Source organism: Varanus komodoensis, unplaced genomic scaffold, assembly GCF_004798865.1.
Source record: "Varanus komodoensis strain SLA01 unplaced genomic scaffold, ASM479886v1 scaffold96, whole genome shotgun sequence".
In the NCBI taxonomy this organism is placed as follows: domain Eukaryota; kingdom Metazoa; phylum Chordata; class Lepidosauria; order Squamata; family Varanidae; genus Varanus; species Varanus komodoensis.
In genome coordinates this window covers 806,074-831,689 of record NW_025336664.1, presented here as the reverse complement: position 1 = coordinate 831,689, position 25,616 = coordinate 806,074, and the positions used below count along the sequence as shown (strand labels likewise).

Genomic DNA, 25,616 nt, shown 5'->3' with positions numbered 1-25,616 from the left:
CAGCAAGCAGGGGTTGTGTGGGTGGCTGTCCCCCTCTGGCCGTGGGTCTCCTGCTCCACGGATGGAGGAAATTCCACACCGCCTCGGGTAGAATCACAGCCCTTGTCAGTTGAGTAGCACAATCAATGCTGCGGGAGGCTCTCTACCTTCCATTGCAGGAAACGGCATTGTAAAAATGAAAAAGGCCTGCTTCAAAACCTTGGCAAACAAGGTGGGGATTTAGGAAATGCTAGCTGCATGCAAGCTGTTGGTCTTGCAAGCAGGGAGACCTGCAAGCATCCAGTATACAGTAGGTCAGACTGTGTGTTCTCCGCAACTATTTCTGGCTTTACAATCCGTGAATAGATTTGCCGTGCCTAGTGTTATCATCGAGAATGTCACCTCCCACCCATCACTGGCTATATTTTAAAACAGGCCCCTGCTGAGCAATCTGGATGAAAGCCTGCTTTTATTGCTGCAAAATCCATTGCATGTAATTCAGCAGATGTGGGGAAACAGAGGTGGACAGGAGGAAGTGGTTTTAAAGCAAAGAAAATGCTAAGCTTCCGAGTTACTCCCGCACGAAGAGTCTATTGGTTCCAGGTGAGAAGTGCTGCGGCCAAAAATGAGGGGATTCACAGGAATCCTGACTCTTGTTCAAGCCCATGTTAATCTGAATTCCAACCACATGATTAATTCACAGTGCCCCAAGACATGATGGCTATTTGTCTTCTCAAAAGCCACTCTTGATTTATATTGGTATGAACAAAGATGAAAATTGGCAGGGTTCAAAAGGAGAATGAGAAGCCTAGACTCTCAATCCATATGGTTCGGACATAGGAAACAGGTGAGGTTTGAAAGATCAAAAATACATTCATAGTTAAAACATGAACCAAATTAGACTAGGCAGGGTTTAAAAAAAATACTGCTGAATGAGTTTGCACAGCAAATTTGACCAATTCGAGATTTCCAAGGGCTATACAGAGGCAAGCTGGATATCTGTTCAGATTTGAAGCTGGGTATAAAGCACATCACTGCTGGTCAGAGCTACCCCCTGGAAGTCACTGCACTCATAAAATCAAAGAGGACTGGATACTTTTCTATTCTCTAACCCAGTAATTATCCCAGAAGCTGACCTGAGCCCACATGCTCCAAATTAGGGAATATACACACAAGTTAATTTTCTCAATTCTCTAGACTTTATTTTTGTTCCTCTCAAACTTTGTGAAAGTTGTTTAAAGTTCACATGATAATTCCTATGTATATTTGTACTTTCCCTAATACGTTTCTGTATAAATGTTGTCTAATATACACTTTTCTAAGCCACTTTTCTATTATAATCCATTTTAATGTTATTTTCATTAGTATATCAATTGCACTAGTCTGCCTATTTTTGTATGCAGTTTTTGAGCTCCACTGCAAAATTAGGAGTGTGAATTTTGAAGGATAACTGAGTTCTTGTGCATGTATTGGTTCAACAATGCCGAATTATGTAAATTTGCATTAAAAAGTGAACTGAACAAATGTCTTCCACATTCTTACAAGATTAAATGAATATTCAGGTAGGGTTTCTTCCTTATTTCCAGAGTCTTGCCTACTGACTTGCCACAGATTAGAAGAATACTGTAGAGGAGCATCTTAGGAGCTGCTTAATTCCAACTCTCAGGAAACACAGAAACAGAGTGCGTCAGAAGGGGGCTCCTGGGCCATCTAGTCTGACCCTGGATCCAGCCAGAGCATGGACCAAAGACGATACTTATTGACCAGAGCCTGCCTCCATTCCTGCTTCAGGCACACACCAGCAGAACACCATCTTGCATTTTCTTCACTGAGCAAGGCAATCTCCAACAGTTAGAAAGTGCTGCATTTTGATTTGAAGATAGTTTCAGCTTGCATGGGTCAGTGGAAGAGATCTCTTTCAACACCCCCTCCCCTCTTGATGAACAGCATACACTTTGTTACCGCTAGAATTAAAAGGACAACTTGGCTGGGTATAAAAGGAAAGATCTAAACACCAGCAAGTTGAAGATCACTTCCAGGATTCAATTCTCAAGTAACCTGGATTTTCAAGGATCTTTGTGAGTCACAACAGGAGAGGGATATTTTCAGCCTTTCTAAAAAAACATTGTCATCATAAGAATAGTGCCACTGGATAAGCAGCTAAAAGCACATTAATTACGGTCTGGGCTGTACAATGATCATACTTACTCTGCGAACCCATCACCACTTAGAAAGCTCTTACTAATATGAAACTGATACACCTTCAGTAACTTTTTTCCAACCAGGATATAGCAAGGATAAAGCTTCTCCTCTACAGCTGCAGTAGAATCTTGCTGTACCCCCATTGCTGGTCCTGAGATTGTGAAATGTCTACTTACTATGCAAAGCCAACTATCACCAGGTTGTATTTATTCTATGGATGCTCCCTCCTAGAGGGAGGACTCTTAGCACTAGAAGGCATTGTACAGCGATTGTGTGGTTACTGTATAATCGTCCAAAGAATTCCCTCTCTGATGCCCACCACACCTCCTGCCAAAATGGAAGCGAGACTTCAGAAAAGACGAAGGAGTTAAAACAAAACATATATAAACCATCAATTCTGTTTGACCTCTGGCATAACACAGGCCAGAGAATGAATGCCAGACTTAGGTTTTGTTCTTATCTGAAGCCCAACGTTGCCTCCAGCTGCACAACTCTGCTGTCAATGGCAGTCGTTTCCCCTCCAGCACTTCTGTGTTTTCCTTAAAAGTCCCCTGTCCAAATCTTGATTCTTCCTGACCCTGCTTAGCTTGAAAAGGATCTCTGCCTAAGGCAGAGATGGCTGCAAGCCACACAATTCCATTCCAAAAACATCCTGGAACACCCCTCCCCGTTAGATATAATTCAGGAGGTCACATCTGTATTGATGAGCGGCATGTCCCCTCCTGCTGCTTAACTGGCATCGTTCTGAGCCACATTCTCAAAAGCAACTTTTTTTCTTTCCCTACCGTTTAGGGATGGGGACAAAATTCATTTGGCTCACCCTTTAATACATGTCAACCTGAAGCACACTTCCTGCACTAATACACAAACTGACATGTGATTTTCCTTCTGTTTTTGCATGTCTCTGTCATTTGTAATATAGCTGGTTAGGGAAAACTGCAAATAAACACTTAAGCTAGGAGAAAAGCAAACATCTCCTAATGTTTGTGTTTTTATTTAATTAGGTTTCATTACGGGCAAGAAGAGCTTTAAGCTAAAATGTGCTGGTATTTTGGCCACACCCACTGCATGCCAATGGCACCTAGCCACTGGGGATTTTTCTGAAACTGAGTTTGGCCTTTGGGTAAAACAGATTGGGTACTCTTATCCTAGCAAATGCACTTGTATGTGTATGCATTCTGAAGTATGCATTTTTATACACATTTTTACACATTTTTCCTTGGGAAAGAGGTACAAACAATGTGTGTGAATTTTTGTGCAGACATTTTACCAAACAATTTGCAAACTGATGCAGAAATTGGAAGGAACAAACTTTTGCTTTGTTAAGTTTGAAAATCGTGCATGATTTACAGTGCAAATCACAAACACCAGTGAACACACTTGCATATAACCTCCTCCTCCCAGAAGAAGCATCCAGAACCCTTCTGTAGTCCCTGAAATGTCAAAGAGACCTTTGCCACGCAAAGCCCATTGTACTCACTGAAGCGGCAGCCCTACAAATTGCAGGACCACATTATATGTGATGGTTGCAGGGATTCCTGCAGCATTTGGAAAATGTAAAATCAGTCTTTTAAGTGCACAGGATATAATTTTTCAATATATTTATCCCATTCTTACTCTACCTGCTTGCCAGTTGTGATGACAGATTACATTTCAGAGGAATGCAAGTTGCTGTATCTAGAAATCATCTCCAGATTTCAGTCAATGTAAAAATGCTGTACAGAGTAATTCGTAAACATATTGTTTCCCCATTGTGTCTACCAGGGGCCTGAGGCTTAAAGCAAGTGGGCAATGGGGAAGGAGGTGGGGTGGGAGATTTAAGAGCTTAGTAGCCATGGGCTACTTATTTATGGGCCATTTCAGAGATAAAATGAGAAGCGCACAAGCGCTCAGGAGTCCTAGGCCACTGGAGACAGAACCCTGTATCACCTGATAAACTTGAACCCTGGGCTGAAAGCAACAGAATGAGATTCAGTAAGGACAAGTGCCAAGTCCTCCACCCAGGAAAAAGAAACCAAATGCACTGATACATGACAGGGAATATTTGGCTCAACAGAACTGAAAAAGAAAGAGATTTCGGACAATAGGCTAAATATGAGCCAATAATGAAATGCAGCCGCCAAAAGGGCAAATGCTATTTTGGGATGCATTAACAGAAGCATTACTTCCAAATCAAGGGAAGCAGTAGTTCCCCTATATTCCTCACTAGTCAGACCTCATCTGGAATACTGTGTCCTGTTCTGGGCACCAAGATTTAAGAAAGAAGCAAAAAATTAGAAAGGGTCCACAGGAGGGCAACAAAAGTGATCCACGTTTGGAAACACTGCCATATGAGGACAGACTGAGAGAAATGGGTATGTTCAGCCTTGAGAAGAGTGAGGGGGGACATGATATCCCTCTAGAAGTACCTCAAAGGCTGTCACAAACAGGAAGGTCAAGATCTCTTCTCTCTGAGTGTAGGATATAGAATAATCAATTCAAGTTGTAACAACCCAGATTCCTCACTGTCAGAGCAATACGAGAGTGGAACCAGCTGCCTAGAGAGGTGGTGGGCTCTCCCACACTAGAGACAAGCAAAAAGAAACTGGACAGCCATGTGAGTGGGATGGTGTAAACTGGTGTCCTGCAACAGCAGAGGGGTGGACTCGATGGCCTTCATGGCCCCTTCCAACTTGACTATTCTATGATCCTATGACCTCTTGACCATAGAGAATCCTGCCAGATCTTTAACCCCACAAGGTTAGTGAAAATGCCAGAGCATTTGTGACACTGGATCATGGATAACTCTGAGAAGGGCAGAGAAATTAATATGTAATAAGAGGGGTGGATGGAGGAAGAACCCCTCCATTTCTTGATTACGAGGTCACGATTGGGAGACTTAGCAGCATCAAATTTGCACCCAGCTATAGTAGTCTCTCACACTGTGGTAGCACATCAAGAATATCAAGCATCTACTATTGCTGGGATTATTGGTATAATAGAAAGCACATGGAAATCCCATGTTTTGTGAGCAAGATTGATGGAGAAAGGCTGAAGACCCAGACATGAAGGCCTGAGGAAATGTTACTAATTGGCAGCCAGCAACATGATAGAGTTAATTTGCATGAATGTAGATTAGATGAAGTAATCTAATTGAAGTTGTTCCCATGTCCATTTGTGGACTCTGCATCCCCAAGTGGTGATTAACTGGATAAATGTAGTCAGGTTTATTTCACCACAGCCTGTAAAGCATGCCCTGATGGGATGATCACTTAATCTTCCTTCCCAAATTTGGACTGGGTTGAACCTTGCAATATGTTGAGAACACTGTGCTTTTCCAACCCCTTCCAAACTGCCTCTAGGATTTTTGAATTTGGGACATCTGTTTTCTGCAGCTTTATTGAATGTGAGAAACAAGCCTGAGAAGTACCAGATAATTTCTCCTCGCCTTCCTGGTCTATTTCCGCAGTGCCTCTTTCCTATAAGGACATAAGGGGCTCCCTTGCTTTCTTGTCCCCGGGCTGCATCAACACTGTTAAGTCCCAATTGCAACACCAGCCTGCCTCCAGCCAAGCAGAAGCTGCCAGAACATCCTAGTTCCCCCAGTAAAGGGAGGAGAAACACGCAGCCCTTTTAAGCGCAGGTCTTTCCCAGCTATTCAGTGATGAAAGAGAGTTCTGGTGTCCTGGGAAGGAGCCACAGGCAGCCAGGAGGGATCTGGGATGGTGAGATCGGATGGCAGTGGAGGCAGGTGCATGTCTGCCGGGACATCCATTACCAAGTTACTGAGTCCATGAGCAACAGCTGCCATTGTGTTTGCCCAATAAAGCCAGCTAATCAGACTCAGAGAATAGCCTTAGAGAATCAACAAGCAACTAATTATGTCAACCTGTATTCCCCCTGCTAGGTACCTTCCATGTGTTTTGGACTGCAGCTGCCAGGATCCTTGACTTTTGGCTATGCTGGCTGGGACTGATGGGCACTGAAGTCCACAATATCTGGAAGCAGCAGCTTGGGGAACACAATGGCTAGTGGCAATTGGGGCTCCAGCCCAAAGTAGAGGTGATGCAGGTATCTCGCACCCCAAACCCTGCCGAGCTCTTCCAAGCACACCTTCCACCGGCTCAGCCCACCCAACACTGCTACTCACTCAGTCCCAGCTCTGCCCATGGAAGCGTGTTTCTTGATTTGTTTGTTACATTTTTATACTGCCCGATAGCCAAAGCTCTCTAGGTTACTCACAACCATTCAAAACATAAAATACAATATCAACCTTTCATTTTGGATTGTTTCTTCATAGGACATAGAAGATCATAGAAGTCATTGCCATTGCCTTCTTCTGCGCAGTACTAACTAGCACTAGCTTGAACATCACTGCCATTGACCATGGAAGATCCTCTGCCTTCTGAAATCATCCCTATTCCAGCAAGTCTTCCTTAACACCCTTTTTACTGATGCTTTGTTTCACTATAGTGTTTCATTTTTCCTCTGTTTACATGGGGACTGCTTTAAAGATGCTGTAAATAAATAAAAATAAGACAGAACATTGCATATGCTCATGTATATGCATAGATGCTAATTTAGAAAGAATTGTGATTTTGGTGGAAAGGTAGCTGCTCTTGCCACATTGTGCAAGTCTAGAACCAGGGGGCCTCCAGAGCGTCTGTTGTTTCAGCTGCTGACCTGGCAGCCATCCCTGTGGGTCCTTCCCCTTCAAGTAGACTTGGAAAGGACCGCCCATCAAAGAGAGGACAACTTTAAGTAGAGGGTGGTCGCCAAGCAGCTCCTCAAATAGAAGGCTGAACACATGCCCCACTCTTTCAAGGCGTTGTTTTCCAGGCCAGCGCCAAGAAGTGGGTTGCTGTCGGAAGCCTTTGAGCAACAGTCCCCCACACCCAGTAAAACCAAAGTGCTTTGGTTCTTCACCCATAATGGCAGATTGGGATTTCGTGCTCGTTAACTCAGATGCTGCATTTAAAATTGTTGAGAAGGTTAATTGAGGCTCAGTACAAATTTTATACAAATGCAACTAAGGTCCAGCTCACACATTTGGCTTTTCCTGGATTGGTCACACTTTGCTTAGGTGTGGGAGATTGCATGTTTAGATGCTCACCTGCTTTTTTTGGTCTGCCTTCCCATTAAAAACATTAGCTTGCAAAAGGAAAAAGCGTTCAGCTGAATTTTTTCACTGACATGCTATTTTTATGAAGTGCAGAGAACAATCAAATGTAGTGGTACTACACCAGCCTCTTCCTGGAGCCTGAAGTAGCACAGTCCAGGGAAATCCATAGCTTGATTTAGCTGAACATGTAAACTGGTCCTTAGGTCAGCACTGGAAACATCTTCTTGGCTGCTGTCAAAACACACACCATGGGTAGGTGGGAAAAGGTTGAGCAGAACATCTGAAATACACACTTCTAGCCTGCCTCTGAACACAATTACCTAGGTTTAGTTACAGCACTGTTCCAATGGAAACAAGGCTGGTCCAAGATATTTTTCTGCTGGATTTGGGGGGGGGGTAGCACCTCACTCTGCCCAATGGTACACCCACAAATAAGCAGGTTTAGGGTCACAAGCTAAGAAGGAGCACCACTGAACAAACAGCTCCTTTAATAAGCGAAGAGTGTTGCTGGTTCTTAACACTGAGGGGCCTTATTTAGGGAGAGTGCAATCCTATTGCAATTCCCATAAGCCCCCAGACGTGGAGACTTACTGGCATCCAGTGCAAAGGCTATCTTCACCTCCCTGTCCTCCCACCCTGAATTGTCCACTGGATGCCCTTGTTTGTCCGCCTAGCTGGATCTTCTTAGAGGACAAGAGAAGGAGGTTGAAGACAGTGGGGGATACCTTGTATCTGGCCTTCCACTGCCCCCCCCCCCCCCCCCCGGTGCTCTTCTTTCCTCCTCTCTGGTGTCGCTTTTCAGACCTGGGAGAGAAGTTGGTGCAGTTCTTTCTGTGGAAATGGCTCTGTGTGTGTTTGTGTGTGTGTGTGTGTGTGTGTGTGTGTGTGTGTGAAGTGAGCTGGAGCTTGGATTCCCAGCTCTGAAATCAGAGCATTCTCTTAGACTTCAGATCTGGGAATCTGAATTATTGTTGCCTTCTTTAATTAATTAGTGAAAATATTTTTAATCTGCCTTTCAGGGCACAGTGCCCTCAGAGGGTGGCTTAAAATATTACAAAAGCATGAACATCCAACAGAGATTTTCAGCACCAAATGCAGACTAGAATAATCATGTCTTCTGGCGTTTCATAAAAGCCAGCGGTGATGAAGCCATACATGTCCCCCTGGGTTGAGAGTTGCAGAGGTGTGGGGCCACCACTGAGAAAGCCCCACTCTAATGGCTCTTGCTAGAAGGCCAGAGAGCAGGATATTTGACAGCTCTAGAGTACGTTCTTTGGGTTCTTTCCTCATATTAGTATTCCTCCTCACTCTTGTCTGTTCTACTTTCATTATGAATGGGGGTGGGAGAGGTGGGATTCATCTAGCAGCGAGAAAAAGGGGGCAAGAGAAAGTGAGGGGGGGAGAGAGAGGCTCTGAGAAGGTGGGCCAGAATGCATCAGCAGATCACCGGAGCCTGCCAACAAGTGATGCTTCGCAGACGGGCACCCTTGTATAGCTCCATGTGGCTTCTGGAAAAGGACAAGATTCATCCAGTGGACCTAACAGTTGCACACCCAGAACAGCTTTTTACTTCTTTGCGAGCTGCCACTTCAGTTCTTCAAAGAGCTTCCAGCTGTCTTCATCTCTCCATCAAAAAGAGCACCACGGACACACGCAGCAAAGCCAAGATCAGCCTCCCTGTACCAGAAAACACTGATGCAAAGAGTGGCCTTCCCTTGCAGCAGCGAGAATGGAACTGAGCAGAACATGAAGCGCTCCGTGCCGCTTTACCCCCGTGGCCGGGCTGGGTGCCCCTCGAGTTTCCTGTGCACTTCAGCCTGCCTTTCAGGAGCGGCAGGTAAGGGCGGCACATGGCCTCCCAGCCCCAGCATGTGCTTCTGGGCAAAAGGCTGCTTGTTAGCGTCCTGTGAGCTGCTGCCTGCGAACAGCTTCAAGGCATGGAAATATTTTGTGCGATCCACTGCTGCTGGGAGAACACAAACCGATACACGGGAAGAGATCAGAGTGCACCGGTCCCAGAGCTGCTTCTCAAGGTTACACAGACGATGCTTGCACATTACCACACACATGAGCAACCCCCAAGGCCAGCCGCTGCGCCGGGTCTCAGCTCCCCGGCACAGTCATTAGCGGCCTGCATTACGGCAAACAATATTTCCTTCCCTTACGATTATCGAATCATCAAAATTTCAGGGCCGCACCAGGCCACTAATGGCTTCCTAAGAAGCATCAAATTTTAATCTCCTCCCTCCCTCCCACTCTCTGCAACCTGCTCACCCGCAAGCCACTCTCCTTCCTTAGCCGCTCCACACAAGGCCAGTAACTAATGCATGGCCAACCGTAAGTAAGAGGCGAAGTGGTCCCCGGCTCTAGCTGCGGGAACCGCAGGCGCGGCCGTAGTTCTCTTGCAAAGGAGGCCGCCTTCTGCCAGCAAGATCTGAGTGCTGCCCATTGCAGAGACGGGTGGCCAGGCCCTCTAGTTTGCTGGCCCCCCAGCAATGGGTTTTCAGAAGCATATCAGCTCCGAACTCAATCCTAGCTAATGGCCACTGAGGGACCAATTCTCTTCCGTGGGGCGGTCTAACTGCCATGTAGAACAGATCTGGGGCACCCCTGGCCCATGCCCCACAGCTGGCTCACAGATTCCTCACCTGGGCCCCCGGGCCCACCCTTTCTTCCCCACTGCCAAGCAGTAATCTCCAGTCAGCTGAGCGGCACAAGGGCTAATCCTTTGCGAGGGAGGCTGGCGCTCACTTCCCAGCTTTTCTCTTCGACCTCCCAGGCCACGCAGCTCCTAGGAGACGGCAATGGAGAGGCAGGGAAAAGGGAGCCTGGTTACGTCCCATGGCCAAGCAGCCTGGGGCAGAGGGTTTACCCCATCCCTCAAGCACAGAAGCCAAGTGCCCTGGAGGAAGAGATCGTGCCCATTTTCAGTGGGCAGCTCCGTCTCTTCGGTCATGCAGTTGAGAAAGGGCAGCCTCTTCCTCAGTGTATAGCATGGAAGCCAAGTTAGGGATGTGCATGCATGTAAAAACGGGGCATGTGCATGAGAGGGGGAAGGACAGGGCGGCATGCTGTGCCCCCACCCACTGCCAGGACGCGCCCTCTGGATCGCCTCCCCATTAAGGGAAGGCATCCTTCCTGGGGAGATTCCCATGCCTGCTTTGAAGTAATCTAAGCCACCGATCTTCACTGTGTCCTGAGCCGGTGAATTCTGTAAGCTAGGTTTAGAGAATATGGAGAAGTATTTTCTCTCAGTTGTCCTGAATCTGCTGCCAGTTCATTTCATCGGACAAGCCTGAATTCTGGTGCTATACAACAAGAAGAAAAACACTCTATCCCTTTTCTCACACCATACAGAAGTTTATAAAACTCTTATCATGTCACACACACCCTGGCCATTTCCCCCACCCCAAACTAAAAGCCTTCAAACACTTTGGCCTTTCCTCAGAGGCAAAAGACTCAAATCTCCCATCCATTTAACTTGCCCTTTTCAGCACCCTTTCCAGCTCAATGTTTTTTTGCTGGACTATTATTAGTGATAGAAATTCAAGTACCTTCCTCCCCGAGTTGGGTTATTTTACGGCCAGAATCCTCAAAGTAGATCAGCTTCCCCAAGGAAATGTGGGCCACTTCTGGGTCGGTCTCTCCCTTCTCCACACCAACCCTTTCCTCTTTCTGCGTGTTTCAACCCCAGACGTGTTGCCTCTGAAACTCTGATATTTATGAGGGGAGGCCAGGCTTGGAAGAACAAGGCCAATGAATCCTAGAAAAAAGCTGGTAAAAATAGAGTGCCAGGGTAGGATGAGATTAATTGGTATTAAAAGTGCTTTTCAAAAAAATAACAAAAAAAAAAATAACCCACTACTTCTCTCGGATTGGCGTAAGGCCAGTCACACACTGGCTGTGCTTGGTCAGTTTGTGGTGGGCTGCACGACATTTACGGCTAGAGATTGTTGAAGGTCCATCTCAGTTTCCTTCCCCTTCTTACTTTTCCCAAAGGCAAACCCATTTCACCTTGTTCCTTCATCGGTTTACAAACATATTTTTATAGTCCTCACATGCACATTGTTGTGTGCATGTGTCCTAATACCTGCATTTTTGTACACATTTTTGCCTAATGTACACATTTTAGCAAGCAATTTTCTCAACTATCATGTACTTCTGTATATCATTTTCACTCATCAAAGCATTTCTATGTATACTATTCCCTAAGATAAACATTTTCGTAAGCACTTTTTTGATCAGAGAACTTTTTAAATTTGGAGAGCCATTATTACTGAAAGATAACTATTTCAGTTTGCATTCTGTTTAGGGAAGTGTCACAATTAGGTGGGTTCCTATTAAAATGATAACCAAATGAATGTCTCCACCACTAGTGAAGTGGGACACTGCTTCAGAAAGGTTTGCAGCCAGCATCACACCAAAGACCTGGTATGTACTTCCAGCAGGTTTAACATGGAAGAGGATGGAAGCAAGCTCTTGTTTTGGATTTTTAAAGTTGCTGGCCCATTGACTGCAGTTGTCATTGAGTGTATAAAGTATTAGGGTGCAGCTATATCACTCCCACCCTCTTTGTGCAGATACCTCTTAACTCGAAGGCTTGCATGCACCCTATATCCCGAACAAGGTGCAGCAGCAGCATCCCTACCATACCTCACTACCTGATGTTTCATCCAGATGGCCATTTGCAGCCATCTAGGTAAAGCACCAGGGAGAGGGAGGGAAGGAGGCTGGAATGCCAACAGGAATCAGCATAAATTCTTGGTTCACACCTCTCTTTCTCACCCCAGCAAGCCCCTTTTCTTCCAGACCACCTGGGGAGGTCACAAGATTGTGCTTTTGGATTATCTCATTCTTCTCACCATGGTCATCCTGATCTCCAACACCTGAGGGACCTGGTCCCAACACCTGGAAGGAGAATCATTAACAAAGCTACAGGAGCCACTAAAATCAGAAAGTGATCAAAATGTGGCTGTCCAGCCTCACTTGCCCAAATTCAAAATAAAAGAAGACCTCCGAGTTTTGCTCCAGGGTTTTCCTGACCTAGTACATTGATGGCAGCAGCGAGTTAACGTGAGGTTGGCTATGAGCTGTATAGTCACATGGGCTAAATGGGTTGGTTGGAAAATCGAGAAACTATGTAAGTGGGTCACTATCCTGGTATTTCCAGCAACCACGTTTCAAACCTTTGAGTCTGAGGAAGAATTGTGTCTCATCCTTGAATGCTGGCCCACTAGCAGTTTCTTTCCCTTTCATCATCCAGTGGAGTGGTTGCTTATAAACCATAAGGGAAAGAGAACTGGACTGAAGAACCTTTTCTCCACATTTAGGTGTGCAACCCCAAGAATTCCGCTACCCAGAGTTACCCCTGAGAAATAAGATAGGAGTAGCACACTCAGACTTCCAAGCATAAGGACCAGGAAAAAGGCGAGCAAACCCAGCACAGCCTGATTCCAACAGCACAGGGTTTCCACAAGTCAGTCCCAACATGGCAAGTAGCTGGTGAGGGTGCGATGCATCACAAAGGGGTGAGAGTGAGGGGTTCTCCTGTGAAGGTAAAGCTAAGGGACCCCCCACTGTGATATTCCTATTTGTTCTCACACCATTATGGAAAATACTTTGATGGTGCACTGCTATACAGCTGTGTTCCCCAGCCTAGTGCCCTTGAGGCATTTTCAACTCCATCAGCTTCTGCCAGCAGGGCCAATGGTCAGGAATCTGGGGGGTTCCAGTTTGGGGAAGCAGGGGTTGAATGCAGTGATCTCAAGTATTTACCAGTTGCCTGGCCTGCAAATAGCTGGAGGTTGAGTTATTGAAGCACTCCAACTGGGGCTCAGCTCCAAGCTTGGGGCCATCAGCTCTTTGATGTATTACCCTCCTGATAAACACCACATTCCGCTGTGGATAATTAGCAATCAGCCCTAATCAATAAGTTATTTTTTGCCCTAGGTAATTAATAATTAGGTGGTGCAGCTCTACAATAATTAAACTTTCAGTGCTCCTTCCCTGATTACCATTCTGGCCTCAGAAATAAACAATTGCAGGTAATATGACTTTTCACTTCTACTCAAGGGGAGCCATGAGGGGAGTGGCTCTCCTTCTTTGGGTATTTTTGTTTGTTGCTCTTTCATTCTTCTGTTCTTTGCTTCTTAAGCTCTTATCGACCAGGCTTTCTTTAGCTGACTGAATCGATCAGGCAACAAAGGGGGGGGTGTCAACTCAGATCTTTGTAGGAAGATGCCAGGCTATTGTACCACCTTGGCTTCCAAATGCAGACCCACAAGCTTCTGAGGAGAGCTCCCCCAACTGGAACCCACTGAAACAAACCAGGCAAAGCAAAAACCCGAGAGCAAGGGAAGAGGAACAGTGTGGTATTTATTAAAGCTGGCCTTTACTTGCCACCACAGGAAAAGCTATGCTTCTGCAATATTAATACCTCACTACATGTTTATATTTAGACAATTGGTAGTTATACAAGATGTAACATGCTAAGTCCATTCTTTTAAACAGCTCACATCCTGCACAATCATGCAGCTGAAATAAATCTTCTACATGGTCACTTTCACTCAGTCTATTCCTGTGGACAGACACTGATTCAGAACTAGAACGGCTTCCTTGTATTTAGCGAGGGGAGATGTGGTTAGCTGCTGTCCACGTACTGGTGGCACCCAAACTCTCCCCAGTCCTACCCAACACTTCCATGTCTCTGTTAAATATCATGGAGGATCAGATGGGTACCTGAAGGATGCCCCTGGCCAACAGCCATGGTGCCCAACCAGAACCTGTTGGCGCTACCTTATGAACTAGTCCTTCTATGAAGGTCCAGGGCCATCCTCAAACAGAGCTCCTTTAGGCCTGTCCCAGCCAGATACCTCAGAAGTCACTGAGAGACTGAGCAGAATCAGAATTCTGATCATATCAGAGGCAACATGTCTCTGTGCAACAGTTGCTGGGGAACATGGGCAGAGGCATGCTGTTGCATTCATGCATATTAGTGGGCCTCTCACAAGCAGCTTGTTCACCATGTGAGCAAAATGCTGGATTGGAGGGACCCTTCCTCTGACCCAGCATGACTCTTATGTCCTTGCCAGCGACAGACTCCCTTTGTCCAGCTCCTGGTACAGACTGTCCACCAACGTAATCCAAGCACTGTCTACCCCATAATCTGAAGCGAACCAGACTGAAATGAATCAATTTAAAATCTAGCCCCTGCCTTCACAGAGTACAGTTACAAAGATAATGATGAGAACGATGTGGTAGGGCACCAAAAAGATGGTCCGAACTCACTTCATTCCAAAAGTTACACTTCTCAAGCTTGCTTGATAATGTGGTAGTTTTAAGAAGGCGAAGAGCTCAACAAGATGAAGTATAATTCAAAATACCAGCTGGCGTGAGACACTATTTCCCCTTATTTCATAGGACAATAAGAATGTGGGCCCTGTTAAGTATTGGTTCAATCCTGAATTTACTAATACTTCATTTAAGCACCATTTCACACAATACAGAGCTGTAAACCTGGGCTGATCATGGAGTGCACACTCACCAGGGAGCTGTAGCCAATCACAGGTCCCTAATTAGTGCACCTGTATGAGAAACATGCCCATCACATCCACATTTAACGTTTTTACCTAAAAAAAAAAAAAAAATCCCCTCAAGTGTCTGGCATGGAGCTTCAGAGCACAGTCGTCTTGCCCCACCACAGGTAGATGCTCACAAGCCTCCAAATTCAGACAGCTCCAGGCATGCACTGCAAGGTGTGAGGTGCAGCCCCAGCAATCTCAGCTGCTGTTACGCCTCACCCTCTGCAGTTTATTGAGAGAGCTGGTACAGTGTGGTAGTGAGAGTGTTGCTGGGGACCTGGGAGATCTGGGTTCTAGTCCCTACTCGGTTGTAAAGCTCACTGCGTGACCGTAGGTCTGTCATTCATTCACTCTCAGCCCAACCTACCACACAGGGTTGTTGTGGTGAAGATTACATGGAGCTATGCAATCTCACAAGAGCAAAAAGATGGGATATAAATAGAATAATATGAATAGACAGCCATTTCTATGGGGCGGCATAAAAATGTTTTAATAAATAAATAAAATTTCTGGCCATCTGGATTTAACATGGGAGATGGAAGGAGGCTGGGCCCCCAGTGGAACTGACTTAACTCTGCAATCCCATCCTCCTCACCACCCAGTACACACCCTTTTTTCTTTGCCAAGGCTCAGTTGCTATGGGGCAGGGGGAGCTAGTGCAGTTCTTTCTGTGTTAGCTGCAGGGGGGTAGGATAAGGGCTCAGCTTTTGGAGTCCCAGCCCTGAGATCACAGGATCTCAGAGCTGAGAATTTGAATTTCCCTATGGCCTCCCAGACAATGTGGGGAGGCCCTAACTCTGTGCCCTATATAACTTTTCCCTGAGAAATGGACACTGTCTTCACCTCAAAGTGATGCACCAAGGCGGCAGCAAGTGCCTGGAAAAAAGGAAGAAAGATATAAATGGCCAAATTTGAGCTTGAATAAAGTACAAACAAGCAGACCACACTCTGCTTTGAGGTGACAGATGGGAAATATTGCAACATCTGCATACTGGACCATTAGGAAGAGCTGTTGTTTCCACAGCCAGCACCTGGCTGAGTTGGGAAAATGGCTGAACTTGGAAGAAGGCAGCTTTTCACGTAATTGCTGAGGTGGACCATAACAGACCAATAAGAAAGCAGCCTTCAGAGACTAGGATGCACCAAAACTGAGCTTCCTTTAAACATTTGCCAGACTTGGTCTTTCTGTCCAGAGAGGGAACTGCAGGGCCTTCCATGGTTACCACCAAAATGCAGACGGGAAACAGTGGCCGGCTACTTTGAACTCCTTTCAAAAATACTTTCAGCAGAATTCCATGTCTCCATCAGAAGGCTAAAAAGGATGCAGTTGAAGCCCTTTGGTCATCCCCCCAAAAGCAAAACAAAACATGGCAATAACTTATCTAAACACACAGGCTGGGAGCAGGGACCCACACTTCCCTGCCCCAGAGATCCATGGGAGACTCTGCAGGAAGAGGAGCTATGCAATACAGCTGTATCCACAGCACAGAGTTGCAGCTCATGAAGATAAATAGATTTCCTTCCCTGCAGACATTTCCAGAGTATACCTGGACACCTGGGGTGGCACACTTTCCCCACTCAGGTTTAAGATATTTTTGAATGCCCTACTGGGCTTCACTTTCTCGCAAATAAGATCAGATTAAATCCCCCCAAATCTGTGTACATGGACTGTGTAGCTTCACTCCAGCACTCTCTGACAGCACAACTTGGCAGTTCAGGGGAGTGGGGGGCCTAGGCCCGCACTTCAGCTGTTTGGGAAGGAGGGATCAGCACCACCGTGAATTTCCTGACCAAGGCTGAGCCTGGAATATCTGAAACTTAGGAAGCTGGTACCCATGAAGAAAGAAGTGGAAAGAATTCCCCTAGCTCAAGTGGGCCAAGCTTGTTCTCCTGATGTCCAGAAGAGCTGGTTCTGTAAAATGGGACATCAGCATGGTTAGCATTTACCTTATTCCTACAAGCTGTACCCAATGAACTGCAGAGGGGCAGAGGAACACTGAACCTCATGATATCATGTAGCATTTTTTACTCGTGGTTCCTGCAGGAGAAAAGGGTTGGCAGCACTTCTGTATCTCCCATAATGTATAAAGCCCAATCCTATGCACATTTAGAGGGAGAAAAGACATATAACTACCAGCATTCCCCAGCAAGCCTGGGAAGTTGCAGGCACTTTTTCTGTCTAAATATACACAGGATTGCCCTCTAAGTCTCCAAATAATGTATGTATCAATAGTAAAATGATAACATTTAGATCAGAGGGCTATTTGCAAGCATTGTTCCATCTTCTTTTTCATCCCTCTCTTCCAAAATTTTATTATATTCTAGCTGAAGGAAATGTAACATGAAAGAGCTCCACATTTTGGTTACAAAGCATGATTCAATCAACAGTCTACAAGGAGATCAAATGGAGCGTCCTGTGTCAATTCTCCTTCAAATAGGTCAACACACAAATATATCCACAGAAAATGCATTATGTACTGTCTTCTAAACCAAAATGACAGGGGTGGGAGCTCACAAAAGAAATCTGGAAAAGTTTGTAACATGGGTGTAATCGCTTCTGATGCTCAAGAACAAATGCAATACTAGAGAGCCCAGGAGACAGGAATTCAGAAGCAAAGGAGAAGAGGAACTCAGCAAACACAAGTGAATCAATCAAAGAGACCGTCACAGTTTCTGACACCAGGGCCCTTCTGGATAATATACTGCAAGTTTATCTGTTATGTTCTGGACTTAATTACTGAGAAATTATAGCCTAGGTGCAAGGAAGAGGCAGCGTTAAGAGCCAGGGGCACCAAAAAGGCTTTGGCTTTGTCGGCTCCTGGAAACAATGGCTATAAATTCAGAGGAGAGAGAATATGTCACGGTATGTGCCTTGGATACAGTAAACCTTAGGGAGTCAGTGCTCCATAGCCACAGAACTGGCTTCAAAAGGCAATGTGTCCACATCAGCAGTGCTGCCCCAGGACGCGAGAGAGAGATCTCAAGCGCTGGGGCAGTGACATAGCTAGAAACCCAACAACCAGGAAGCAGGAACATGCAGTCTCTTAGCCATACCAGGAGAATCACTCCCCGTCGTGAGAGGGACTCTTAGACCCATCGTTCCTGCAGCAATGGCACATGGGTATCAAGATACTCCTTGCAGTCCCTTCTGCTACATCACTGGACCGGGACGATCGACCTGTATTTGTGGCTTTGTGACTTTGACCAGCCCTCCTTTGCCTCTGCCTTGAGGTCTCTTCTTGAGCTTTCCTTACCAAACCCTTGAAAAGAAAGCCTTCCTTTCACTCTGCACCACTTGAGGCATAGAAACTGCTCTGGCTTCAGTTGCCACGGAGTCGTTCGATGTGGCTGTAAGTCAGAGACTCATCGCAAATGACACACACATCCCTAGAGCAGGCCTCCTCTGCAACCTGCAGGGGGCAGCATACACAGCTGCTGGGCTCAGGCTTAAACCTACTGAAGGGGGAGGGATTTCTAATGAAGATCTGGTGAGCACTGTACCAGAGTGACTCAATGTTTGCCCTGGGGAGCAAGACCAGAAGTTCCCAATATAAACCATCCTTGCATCTGCTTATTTTGCACAAATCCCTCTTAAATCTCCCCCCACAGCACCAGTACACCACTCTTCTTATATCCCCAGTGTCCTGGTGGCAAATAATTAAGTGGAACAGCTAGCCTATTCTCATACGGAGGAAAATAAAGTTCTTAGCATAGCTTATCTCCTTCCAAACACACCCTGAGGTGAAAGCTCACTTGCCTGAAAGGCAGAAACCTAAAAACCATTGCCCTAATGCAGAAGTTGGCAAAGAGTATTCTTCCAGAAGCCGTTGGACTGCAACTCCCAAACTTGCATAGCCAGTGGTGGGGTACAATGGGAGTTGTAGTCCAACAATATCTGGAGGGCCATAAGTTGGTCGTGCCTGTCTTAGCCTGAGAACTTTGTTCTGAGAAAGCAGAGATTTTCAGTGAGTTTTTCAGTACAGGCCTGTCACAAAACTCCACCATAGTATGTAGGAAATGCACAACCCAGCTTGTTTGTCCAGTGTCACAAGTACATGCAAGCTTACCTACTTAATTTAACAATGCTTCTAAGTAAACAAGCATTGTGTTGGGCTGTAGATCAATTAAATCAGGGGTGGGTTGAATGTTTTGGATAAGGCCCAACTAGTGGTCAGGGGTTATTTATTTATTGAATGTATATCCTGCCTTTTCTCCTTCCAAGGCACCCAGGGCAGCTCACAGCATTCTTCAGTACCTCACAATCTTATCTTCACAACAAGGACCTTGCAACGTAGGTTGGGCTGAGAGTCTGTGACTGGTCTAAAGTTGCCCAGTGAATTCCATGGCTGAGTGGGGCTTAGAACTCAGATCACCTGAGTCCCAGTCCTGTGCTTTTAACCAGTACAGCACACTAGTCCAACAACAGCTGGGGCTCCACCAGCCCGCCACCATTCCACTGGCACATCCTGGTTAAACAAGCAGCCTTTGTATATCACATTAAATGATGGTTTAAAAAAAAAAAAACATGAATAGTCTGTCCTCCCCATATGCTCATTTTCCTTTCTTCCATGGAGCCAGTAGAGCCATTTGGAAGCTTTTGCTTTTGGTTAAACACATCAAGCTGATCTGCACAAACCTGGACTTCTGATTAATCTTAACTATGGTGAGGTTAAACCACAGTTTGAAGTTGTTGCCTTAGTAAAGCTTCACCAGAATTTCCTTTGTTTGGACAACACAGAATGCTGTAGAGAATCAGACGCTTCCTGACTCCTCCTCAGAGTGAAGCCAAATGATGAGGGATCATATGAGCCCAGAGAGAAGCAAGGCTTATTCATATCCCTAACCCTAAATCATAGTTTAGTGTAACATCTGGACTATTTAGTGATAGTCCCACTCTGTGGAAGATGACAAAGTACAACATTTTAAAGCTCTGCAAAATGCTGCGTGTTTGTCAGTCTGTAGTTCAGTCCCTAGTAGGGACACTGAAGCACCTTTGGCAGTGAAGGGTTGCTATCAGCTACTATGGGGTGGCCATTTCATCTGAACACAGAAGAGATTGCTGGTCCAGCTCTCGAACAGGTGTGTGAAGTCTTATCTTCTCCATCTGTGAAATGGGCATGGTAAAATGAATGGGTCAAGTCTACCCTGTCAAGTAACTGGGGGGGGGGCACAGGGGGAGAATAAACAATGCAGCATGTAAAGAGAAGAAAGATGAAGTGAAACAGAAGACTGCTCTTGCTTAGACAAGAAGCGGCTTGGTACCAAGTCCAACCACTGGCTCATCAGTCTCAGTATCATCTTCATCATCCTTCCCCAAACTGGCACCTTCCAGATGAGCGGGATGACAACTCCCATTCTTGTCTAGCCAGCCTGGCTGCTTGCTGGGAATAATCTGTATTGAAGCCCCTGTCTTCCCCAGTAATCCTAAGAGCGTCAGGTCGGAAAAGCTGTCAAATCATGAGAGCGTGCCGGACAAGGGACCAGGGAGATCTGGGTTCTAGTCTGTCACTTGGCCATGAAGCTCACTAGCTATCTTGGGCCAGTCTCAGGCTCTCAGCCCAGCCTGCCTCACAGGGTTGTTGTGAGGATAACATGGGGCTGTGTAAGCTGCCTTGCTTCCTCACAGAAAGAAAAAGGAAGGATAGAAATGCAGAGTGATGATGGTTATTAAGTGTAATAACACCATCCATTAATTCCCGTTCTGACACTCAATGCCCCAAACTTCAAAGGAAACACACAATGGATGTGGATATACATTTTGCCAGCTTGATATATTTCCTCACATTATTGGAACAGTTGGACCAACACTTCCCTCCATCCCAAAAGTTTAGGTATACACACCCCTGAGGCTTAGTAAGGGACAGAGGAAACTGTATACACCGGGTACTAACGTCTTGTGCCTTGCTCCCTGAGAACAGGATGCCAAGTAACAGCAACTTTGTGGTTGAACAATATTCATGGAAAATTCTTAGGTTATCCACAATAATCAGAAAGAATACCAATGCCACAAGCCTCTCGTGATGTCTCCAAACAGCTGTGCAAGAGAAAAAAATGTGCAGCCCCAAATCTACTACAAAAATAAAATGCTTCCCCTCACACCTTCCTCCTCGCCCTCACACACCCCTCCTCTTGCCTTTTCATGTCGTGTTGAGTTTCCAAGAGCCTACACTGGCTGGTGCAACCAAATCAATGCTCTCTGCCTAAAGAGAGAGTCTATTTATGTATCTCATTCAGATAATAGAAGTGGCTGGAAATAGTCTGCACAGCACATAAGCATCCCGGAGGCAATTAGCTTATCGCGGTGTCCTGCATTGGCTGGTGGCACTCGCTGACCGTGGGCTGTCACGGAAGGGTACTCTCAGATGACCTTTTTCCAATGGCAGACTCTTCATTTGACTTGCATTAGTAGGTTTTATAAGCTAGGCTCCAACAGCTCTGCCGAGGGGGTGGGTGGAAATGGGGGGGGTATCAAATGCAGCGGGTGGGAGGAAGCATTAAGATTTTAGCAACTTGTGACGGAGCCAACTTAACCCCCGAGCTCTTTAAGGCTGGTTAGCCAGAGAAGGTACTCCAGTTGAACACAGCGACGGTGAAGCTCAAGGATAACATCAGCATAAGGCTATTTCAGGGGAATCAAAACAGAGCAGGTTCTCCCTTCTACATTACATACCAAGTCAGCAAACAATGTGCAACCCCCTCATCCCATTATATGTTTTTAGGGTGCAGCCACCGAACCCCTTATCCACCAGGCAGTGCTTTTCTTGAGCTGAGGCGCAGGGATGTGCTTCTTCACCTCCTTCTATGCCTTTGCTTCCACTATGCTTCGCATGCCGTAAATTCTCTCCGTTTCAAGCCCAGCTTAGGTATCACACAACTCGCCAATTTAGGAGAAAATAAATCAAGTCAGAGCCTGGAACTGTGGATTGCGTGTCTCCCCCCCCCCCCCATTTCCAAACTCCCCTGCAGCCCCCAGAAGCGATCATCAGCTGGCCACTGTGCCAGCCCTGTGCCTATAAATCTCTTCTGGCGGCATTGTTATCTTGACAGGTCAAAAGATAGAAAAGGAGGAGAGAGGAAGGTGCCCGGGTGAGATATACGCACACTGTAAAACCTGCTCCAGTCATTTAAAGTGTCTGTTTGGATAACTAAGCAAATATTGGATCAGCCCACGGAAGGAGGGGTGGGGGGAGCTTCTGAAACTTTTAAGAGCCCCGAGACTCTGGTAAAACAGAAAAGGAGATAAGGCAGTGGGGCAGCGCTGAATAGAAGGAAGGCGCCAGCTTAGCGCAGCAAACAAACAGGCTGCGTGAGGATGAAAACCAAGCCAGAGCAAAAATTCAAAGCAGCCCTCTCCCCCTCTCCCCTGCAACTTTCCCCTTTCTTCTCCGCTTGCTCTCCTCTTTGCCAGGCATCAAAGCAAAGGCCTGGTTTCTCTTCGCAGGTCCTTGACTGGATGCTTTGAAGACAGAGCTAAAAGGTGGCCGTGAAAGCGGAGAGCCCGCCGCCGCCGCCGCCGCCCCGCGCCCCGGAGTGGCCTGCAGGGCTCGCGAATTCACCCTACGCGACGGAGGGGCGAGTGGCCTGGCGCGGCCATTGTCTCGCATCAGGCTCTTCTCTCGCTCGCTCGCCCGCCCCCGCCCCCCGCCATGCCTAACGCGGGAGCTCCGCTCGGGCGGCAGCCCCGGCCAATGGAGTCCGGCACACCAAGGAGGCTGCTGCGAGGGGTGGGCGGGGAGGAAGACCGAGTGGAGTCCTTTGTCGCGGGGCGAGGGGGGCGGCGGCGGCGGCGGCGGCGGGTGGGGAGGAGGAGGAGGAGGAAGGCGGCGCTGCCGGACGGCTCCTTTCCTCCTGGCTGCTCTTCCAGCGCCTGCCCACCTGTAAGCAGCTTTCGGAAAAGCCCTCGCCGCGGCGCCAGGCCACAGACTTTGGAGAGAAATGGGGTCACCGGTTTCACCGGAGGGCCGCTGCTCGTAGCACCGGCTCGGAGGGGCAGCCTTCCCCGGCCCGAGGCTCGGCTTGCATGCGGAATGCATCGTGCGGGAGGCGGTGGAGGATTCTCCCGCCTCGCCTCGCCGCGCCTCGCCTTCCTTGCGCGAAGCCTCAAGGCCGTCTCGTCCCACGTGTTGCATTCCTTCTTCCCGGGAAGTTCTCGGTATCCCTGGCAGCCGGCTTGCCAGTGTGGCATGCGCGCGCACAAGGACAAAGGCACAACCGGAGCACGCACGCAGACACACCCCGCCGCTGTGGAGGCTGGCGCGGGCGAAGCGGCCGCGATCTGCCACCCGCAGCTGGGGCCCGGGTCGGCCTGCTTGGAAAACACCTGGCGACCGGGAACAGAGTCAAGGGGGCAATCCCGCGCATATTTAGAAAGCGGGGGAGCGGGTCCTGCACGTCCCGGCGGGGGTGGGCTAGAGGAATGCTGAGACGCGTAGAACTTTTCCCCCTGTCAACCAACGGACAGGATTGCTTCCTCAGTCTCACGCAAATCCAGAGACGGCGCAGCCCGATCCTGGGCATGTGCAAATGCCAATGGACTCTGAGGGATCAGGGCTGCAAACTCATCCACTGTTAAGGTCCCAGTTCCGCTGAACTCAGTGGAGGGACTTCCCGGCATACAAGAAGGAGCGGTTGGTTCCAAGCATGTGTAGAGTGAGGCTATAAATGTCCCCCCACCCCGAATACAAGCAAACTGCGGGGTGGGTATACAGACAGTACAGTGCCCCTTCCTCTTCGGCAACCCCCCCCCCCGCTTCCCCTCTAAAGCCCCCACTTCCTTTTAGCCCCCTCAACTATCCGGCGTCTGCCTTTCTCCTCGTCTCCGGTCCCCTCCTTCCCTCTGCGCTTTGATTTATCGATTTCTTTTGAACAGACAATTCAATCCCGCAAACCGACCATCGGCACAAACTTCTCCGTATCTCTTCTCCTGGCATCCACCAACAGAGGAACCCCTCCCCCCCACGCCAAATTCCAATCACGCGAAATGAAAAAGTCAGCGCTGAGCGAAGAAAGTTGAGGATTTCGCTCTCTCTCGTTTACTACACCCGCCGCCGCTCCCGATTTAAATAGGACCCTATCAAATTGGGCAAGAGAGTTGATCAACTTCGAATAGGCTCCTCCGCCCCCGCCCCCCCCGCAAAGGCAAATACATTCTCCAACGGGAAGTGTGGCTTTTTAAGACCCGTGGCCACCTAGCCACGAGGGGCTCAAAACCCCGATCTTGGAGTGCCTCTGCCCCACGCATGCCCTCCAAGCCACACACACGAGAGGGGTGCGGGCTTCCCTGCCCCCCCCCCCCGGTTTACCTTGGCCTCTGGCTGCAGGGGAGCCCAGAAGTGCGAAGATTGTCCAGCACAGTATCTCCCCGCGGCTGCCAATCCCTGCCATGGTTACCGGCGACCAACCGAGCCGGCGCGGGATGGAGAACTTCTGCAGTTTGAATTGTTTTCCTTCGCTTGCTGCCGGGTCCCGGAAGGGACAGAAAGGTTTGCGGATGGGGCGGTGGAAGCGCCTCTCTTTCCCTTGAACGATCCTGTTGGAGAAGCCCCCAGAGCGCGGCAAGGATGAGGAGGGGGTGATTAAATCCAATGGAAAGGCACCCCCGATGAACTCCCCCCCCCCCCGACACACACACAAAGTCTTAAGGAAAAAGGGGAAATTGCCACGGAACCATCCTCGCCATCGTCCAAAGGGCGGGGCAGGGGGCTGAGGGAAGAGAGAGTTTTGCAGACACGTTGCTCGCCTCCCGTCTCGCAATTCTGATCTGCTACCAATTCGTGTCCTTTCCCGGGGAGCAGGAGCACCAGCGCCGGAGAAGGCAATGCAGCCGACTGGATGGTGTGAAAGCTCAACAGGGTGCGAGGAGGGGTGTGCGTGTGTGTGCGGAGCAAACCTTTACGGGAAACGCGAGAAAAGGCTCCTAGGAACTGCTCGGCGCTTCGGGCTTCTCAAAACACACTTCAAGGCTGCGAAGCAGCGAGATCGATCGCTGCCTTTGAAGCGATCGACTCGCGGAAAAGAAAACACAACAAACCCGGGAACACAGGCAAATCCGAAGTTTGCTGTCGGCAGGCAGCGAGCCTAAGGGCGAAAAAAACAAGTTCTGGGGAGGGGATTGATTTGGGGAGCTGCTCCCCTCCCCGACTCCTCGTCCTCAGCCCGTCAGGCGAACGATCCCCCCATGGCCGAAGGCAGCGGGCTGCGTCTCCCGCTCGCGAACCTCCCCTCGCGGCAATCCACACGACGCCCCGCCGATGGGGCTCCCCGGGCAGCCGCCGCCGGGCGCGTCTCTTCCCGGGGCGCGCCGCCTGCTCCGCCGTTCCTGCTAACCTCTCGCTCCTTGGCTCGGCAGCGGAGTGAGCCGAGACGGGCTATCAGCAGAGCCGCGAGCGGCGGCGGCGGCGGCGGCGGCGGCAACCTCAGCCCGAGGTAGGCGGAGAAAGCGAGAGTCCGCCAGCGCCACCAGGTGGCCGACGCGGGCCACGGCGCCCGACGCGCGCTCCGCGGGGCCGTAGCGTCCGGCGCCGCGCTGCCCTCCAGCTCAGCGGGGCGGCGCTTACGGCCGGACACAGGCAACTGCCCTCCCCGCGGAGCGGCCCGCGCTTGCTTCCCGCCCCGAAGAGTGCGAGGAGCCCCCCGAAGGCGCAGCCTCGCGAAGACCTCGGGCGGGCCCGATCCTGGGAACGTGCTGGGAGAGATCGGCGCCCCTTTCTCCGAAGGTCAAGTGTGCCATGGGAGAGACAACATCGACCATATTT

At 48.4% G+C, this 25,616-nt stretch overlaps 1 protein-coding gene across 3 annotated transcripts in view; it reads right to left on the bottom strand.

The window, feature by feature from the left end:
* The window catches only part of SDK2 (sidekick cell adhesion molecule 2), a 317,930-nt gene extending 292,780 nt beyond the window's left edge, over positions 1-25,150 (bottom strand). Inside the window, exon 1 of one of the 3 annotated variants that reach the window (XM_044418964.1) lies at positions 24,165-25,150. In XM_044418964.1, the coding sequence (XP_044274899.1) occupies positions 24,165-24,246 (82 nt within the window). In that variant the 5' untranslated portion in view covers positions 24,247-25,150. The remainder of the gene's footprint in view (positions 1-24,164) is intronic. The other 2 variants (XM_044418963.1, XM_044418965.1) reach the window with 2 other exon arrangements.
* Between the last annotated feature and the right edge of the window lie 466 nt (positions 25,151-25,616).